Source organism: Sardina pilchardus, chromosome 10 (assembly GCF_963854185.1).
Source record: "Sardina pilchardus chromosome 10, fSarPil1.1, whole genome shotgun sequence".
Lineage (NCBI taxonomy): Eukaryota > Metazoa > Chordata > Actinopteri > Clupeiformes > Clupeidae > Sardina > Sardina pilchardus.
The window spans coordinates 10448338-10453384 of NC_085003.1; the positions used below are offsets into that span (position 1 = coordinate 10448338).

At 45.8% G+C, this 5047-nt stretch overlaps 1 protein-coding gene across 1 annotated transcript in view; it reads right to left on the reverse strand.

The window, feature by feature from the left end:
* bcar1 (BCAR1 scaffold protein, Cas family member) overlaps nt 1-4592 on the reverse strand; it is a 79736-nt gene extending 75144 nt beyond the window's left edge. The window contains exon 1 of the mRNA XM_062548313.1: nt 4135-4592. Coding sequence (XP_062404297.1) covers nt 4135-4146 — 12 coding nt within the window. The 5' untranslated portion in view covers nt 4147-4592. The remainder of the gene's footprint in view (nt 1-4134) is intronic.
* Nucleotides 4593-5047: the final 455 nt, after the last annotated feature.

Here is a 5047-nt window from a genome sequence, read left to right on the forward strand (position 1 = left end):
TGCGCTTATCCTCTCAAATCAACCACCCATCTGAGCAGATTTAATAAAAGACTAGATTTAGGCTTTAGATGAAAAAAAAAAAAAAAAAAAAAAAATCAACCCGACTGACCGAGCGCCAAGAGAAACACTGCTGGGACAGCCTCACAATGGACACACACGCCAGGAGACGTGCACAGGGACGCCACAATCCTATCAGCCCAGGCCACGGCCGCTGATTACCTTCAACCCCAAACGGTTCTGATAGCCACTGACTCTGGATCAGGTTCCGACCCGCGTCTGTCACAGAATCGCGAAGCGTTGGACCTGCAGCACCAGATAAGAGCACTGAAATCCATTCCAAGTCAGTTGCCATCACGGAGGGCGCGATTTGCAAAAAAACCCACGGTTTGCAAAAAAGTCATTTGCCAGCCAAATGGTAGCCAGGGATACATGGTTGAGTGGCACGACGAGTATAAATATTTATATTTAGAATAGAATTGATATTCATGCTCACACCTGCGTGTGTTTGGAGCACAAACATCATCATTTTCCGCTGAGCTGTCAGCGTGTAGTCGCAGCAAATGGATGTGTCAGCTGAGCTCTGAATTAAGATGCTCTCAATGGTAATGTGCATACTGTAAATGTGGAGGGTGGCAGTGGTGGTGGCGGGGTGGGGGGCACCATCAACAAAGTGAAATGAAACAGCACCTGCTGTTTATTTCCAAAGAGTCAAGCCGGGAGAACTCATTTGCGCAAGCCTGTATCTTTCCACGAATACATACATCATACTGTGATGACATCAGGCACACACATGATACGCACACACACACACACACACACACACACACATCAGGACCTATGCAAATGTAAACGTATAAAAGAGGCAAGCAGGTGGGTGTTGTTCTACGGGAGTGCCTCTCTATTCATATGAAAAAATGCTTATGCATGCAGTAGAAGCACAAGCACAATGATGATAACATGCATTGTGTGTGTGTGTGTGTGTGTGTGTGTGTGTGTGTGTGTGTGTGTGTGGAAGAGAGAAGAGTGAAAGAGAGGCATTTTCCAGTGTGAACTCCCAGGTACAAGAGCAGCCAAAGACGTCATGTGATGCCAACGTAGTGGATGCCTCTAAGGAGCCGATAGCTTATGGTTGCCAGGGCAACCTCCCGACGACCGAATAGCCAGGATCTGACTGAAGGCTATTGACATGCAGGGGGGCTCACCTCGCGAGCAATTATTAATATGTATGTGGATCATCATCGATGACAAGCTCCAAATGTCAGCTTTCTGGCCGGGGATGTGTGAGAGGCCACATGGTGCGCTCCCCACTGTTACCCCGTTTAGCCCCCTGCTACCAGCCTCTGGTCTACCCAGGGGTGGCTTCGGAAGGAGGAGTAATCTACAGTACACCTGGCGTAAACCAAACGCCATTAGGGACGTGTTTGCTCATGATTAGATCTGCACGGCTTCATCCGCTCAGTACAGCACGCATGTGTGTATGTGTGTGTGTGTGTGTGTGTGTGTGTGTGTGTGTGTGTGTTTGAGAGAGAGAGAGAGAGAGAGAGGCTGGGACTTAATAAATTCATAAGGTGATAATGATCTGAGCATGCAATAAATGGGCAATAAGTGAGTGTGAAAATATATGTGCATATGTTACATACAGTAGGCTACAGCCGGGTGTGTGGTGATTGGTGAAGGGATGAATACCTTCCATCAGGTTTCTGCTAGCCCTGCCCTGACACACACAATTCCTTGCGCAATCTGTGCCTGTGCCTGTGCCTGTGTGTGTGTGTGTAAGCATGTGTGTTAATGTGCGTGTAATACCCCTGTGAAGTGCTAACGTGTGGGACTCATACAGGGAGACACACAATAAGGGGCCTTGTTTCTTTTCAAGCAGAATTAATGCGCTGGTCAGTGGTGCAAACGAAGCGCTGTTTGACTGGTGAAGCTGGAGCCCTCCTGGGAAAGTCTTTTGTGGAGTAGGGAAAACACATTTAATAAATATATTGTGCTTGACCTTGCAAGGATTTTTCAATTTACACAGTATTGTTCCAGTGTGACATGCTATCACGTTTTACGTGAAAGCGTTCCCCAGCAATGACTCCTGTTATCAGGGCGCTACAAAAGAACAGCTTGTTTGGCAAAGCTTATGTAGGCCTATACACTTATCAAGGCCCATGGTTTGCACTTCTAGTGCGTAATGGAAAACGGTCAGCTATGATACAGACGTTCCGGTCAACACAGGGCAGCTAGTCTTAACTGTTTTTTAACCACACTGTGACGTCTGTTGCGTCCAGGTAAACGCGATCTGAGTGGTTGCGGGGAGATGCACGAGTCATTAAGGTGCTGTGTCCACCAAACGCGTTTTTTGCGCCGACGGCGACCATTTTCAATGTAAAGTCTATGTAGCTCTGCGCTCACAGCGCTGAGCGCCCTCGGCGAAAAAAAACGGTCGGCGCCGACCTTTTTTGTCGCAGCGCTCAGAGCGCTCAAAGTTGAAATCTGTTCAACTTTTAGAACAGCGCCGGGCTCGTCAATGGCACTTCTCGTTATAAACCGTCACTGGTTTTGGTAACTTAGCAACAATAAACACTTATCGAAGCGCCGAGAGGAGGAGGTTTTGGGCGCTCTGGCTGTAAAAAACGCATTTGGTGGACACAGCACCTAACACACACGGATCGCACGCAGCTTTCGGTAGAGCAAGTAGTACCTCGCCCCACGGCGAACAGCTGTTGCGATCAAGCTGGGCAGCCCCTGGCATGAGCCCGGCAATCTGGCCCGTGTTTGCTGAATAAGGCGCGGGGGGAAACTGGGGCCCAAAGGGACAACAAGGCTGTTCACCCCAAGTGAGAGAACACCTTACCAAGAAGGTCAACTCACAGACCTGCTGACATGAACATTTCCAGCACCCCGTAATTAGTTAAACGTTACTACAAACGACTTATAGTCAGTGAGTGACTGTACAATGTTCTGCTTCCATGTTTTCTTCCCACTGTCAGTTACACTGATTGCAACGACTAGCTCTCTCAATCTCTGTAGGCCGCCAGTGCATAGATAGAGCCCACGGTCGCAAAATTCCACCTGGACCTCTGCCAAAACACGTTTGAGTCAAAAGCCATGTCAAAAGAACGCTCCCCGCGGGCCTACATTCTGTTTCGCACTCCAAACTGGAATGGTTTGCCTACCTTTCTATTTTGGCTGCTTACAAGGTCTTTGAACTTCTGGCATGCAAAGCCAATCCTCGAATCTTGCTGTTCTTTGAGGATGGTGAACCGCATGGAACGCGTTAACTCGGAATGCGCTGCACAGGTCAGGGCAGGCTGTTATGCCATGTCTGGATATGCCATGGCATAAAGGGGAACATACCAGCCCTAAGGCTGTTTTAGCACAGTTTTCCATCTCCGTTTGATTTCAATTGGTATTTCTTGTTTCCTGCAATATGCTAAATCTTATTTACGAGTTCCTCAAATCGGAATGACGGAGAAACAAGTAGTAGTGTCTTTTATCATGCGTAATCATTTTATCACGCGTAATAACATATTTATAACATTCTGTATGGCTCATTTTGATGTACATCATGTTTAGCCTACTCATTCTCTCTGAGGTAGGGCTGTTGGAACTTCATAATATCAAATGAATTGTTTATGCTGCAGGTAAAAAAAATTCCCACTCTCACCACCACTTCATACATGCCAACAAAGTGTCACAACTCGTGTGCTGTGTAGCCTACTGCTACAGCAGGCTGATGCACTTTTCAATGTCAGCATAACCCCGCCGATGACAGAAGTCAAGATGCAACGTATGCGCTCCTGCACATACTGTGAGTTGACAGTTTGCCAACCTCCAGCCTTGTGTAATAGACATTTCTACAGATTCCATAGTAATAATTTAAAGACTGTATTGAAGGCAGTTTAACAGCAGTAACAACAAGCACCACGGGTAAATTATAAATGTTTAGTCTTTCCGCTACAAAACGCAATCCAGTGGTCGGGACTACATGATGACAGGCTACTCGTTCGCCTATTTCCAGTTGTGCAATTTGATCAGATAGGACATTTCATTTTGACAAAATATTAATACTGGTTCTACATGTTCTTTATTCCAAACATTCTATAATGTTGACAATAAAAAGGTAATAAACATAGCGTTACTTACCGGAACAGACATCTTGGGCTGCTTTCAGAGTCCACAGTAGGAACAGTTGGACGGAAGCAGAACTTACGAACGATTTCCAAGAGAAAAAAGGGCTAATTTCTTGTCCACTCTTTCACTGACAGTCTATTCCATGCTTTCTGGCTCCAATCACTCTCCTTGATATGTCCAGTTCTTTTGTGTAGCAGGGACAGTAAAAAGCACCTCTATTAGGAATATTTATCAAACACAGAGTAGCACGCCAAACGCTGCGCAGTCAACCTCATGAAGGCTACGAAGAGTAATTTATAAATGCCCCGTGTCTTCACGCAATACACCACAAGCTCCAGTCGGAATATTTAATCCGTTAAACGATTACCTTTCCTTTAGGACATGTAGTAATTTCTTTAATTCTCCTCGTGTTCTCTGACTCCCTACTGTCGCGGTTGGGTGTGTAGCTCCGCAGCAGGCACAGGACTACTCGTTCGGCTCTCTCTCTCTCTGTCTCCCTCTCTCTCCTGCGCTCTAATGATGGAATCATCAAGTTCTGTTTAAAGGGATGGCCACTCGTCCATGGGAAGCAGTAAAGGCTGAAAACTGGGCAACTGACTGTGTGTATGATCAGTCACGTAGGCTAATGTCAATTAAACGGCTACATTTATTAATATTTTGCAGAAAATAGATACACAAAGATAGTTTATGAAATACGCGACAGCAGTACTGAGCGTGTGGTCAAATCTGGACCTAGAGTTTCCAGAGGTTTGATTTAAAGGGGATGTGTCCACTTTTGTCGGACGCCAAAAATGGGAAGTTAAAGATCACTATCTATTGAGAATTGAAAGCCAACTAATGGAATCAAGAAGTGTATCAATGATTATTGGGCTTTCATGCAAATAGTCTACATCCATATAGTCTTACAGACATTTTAAGACTAAGC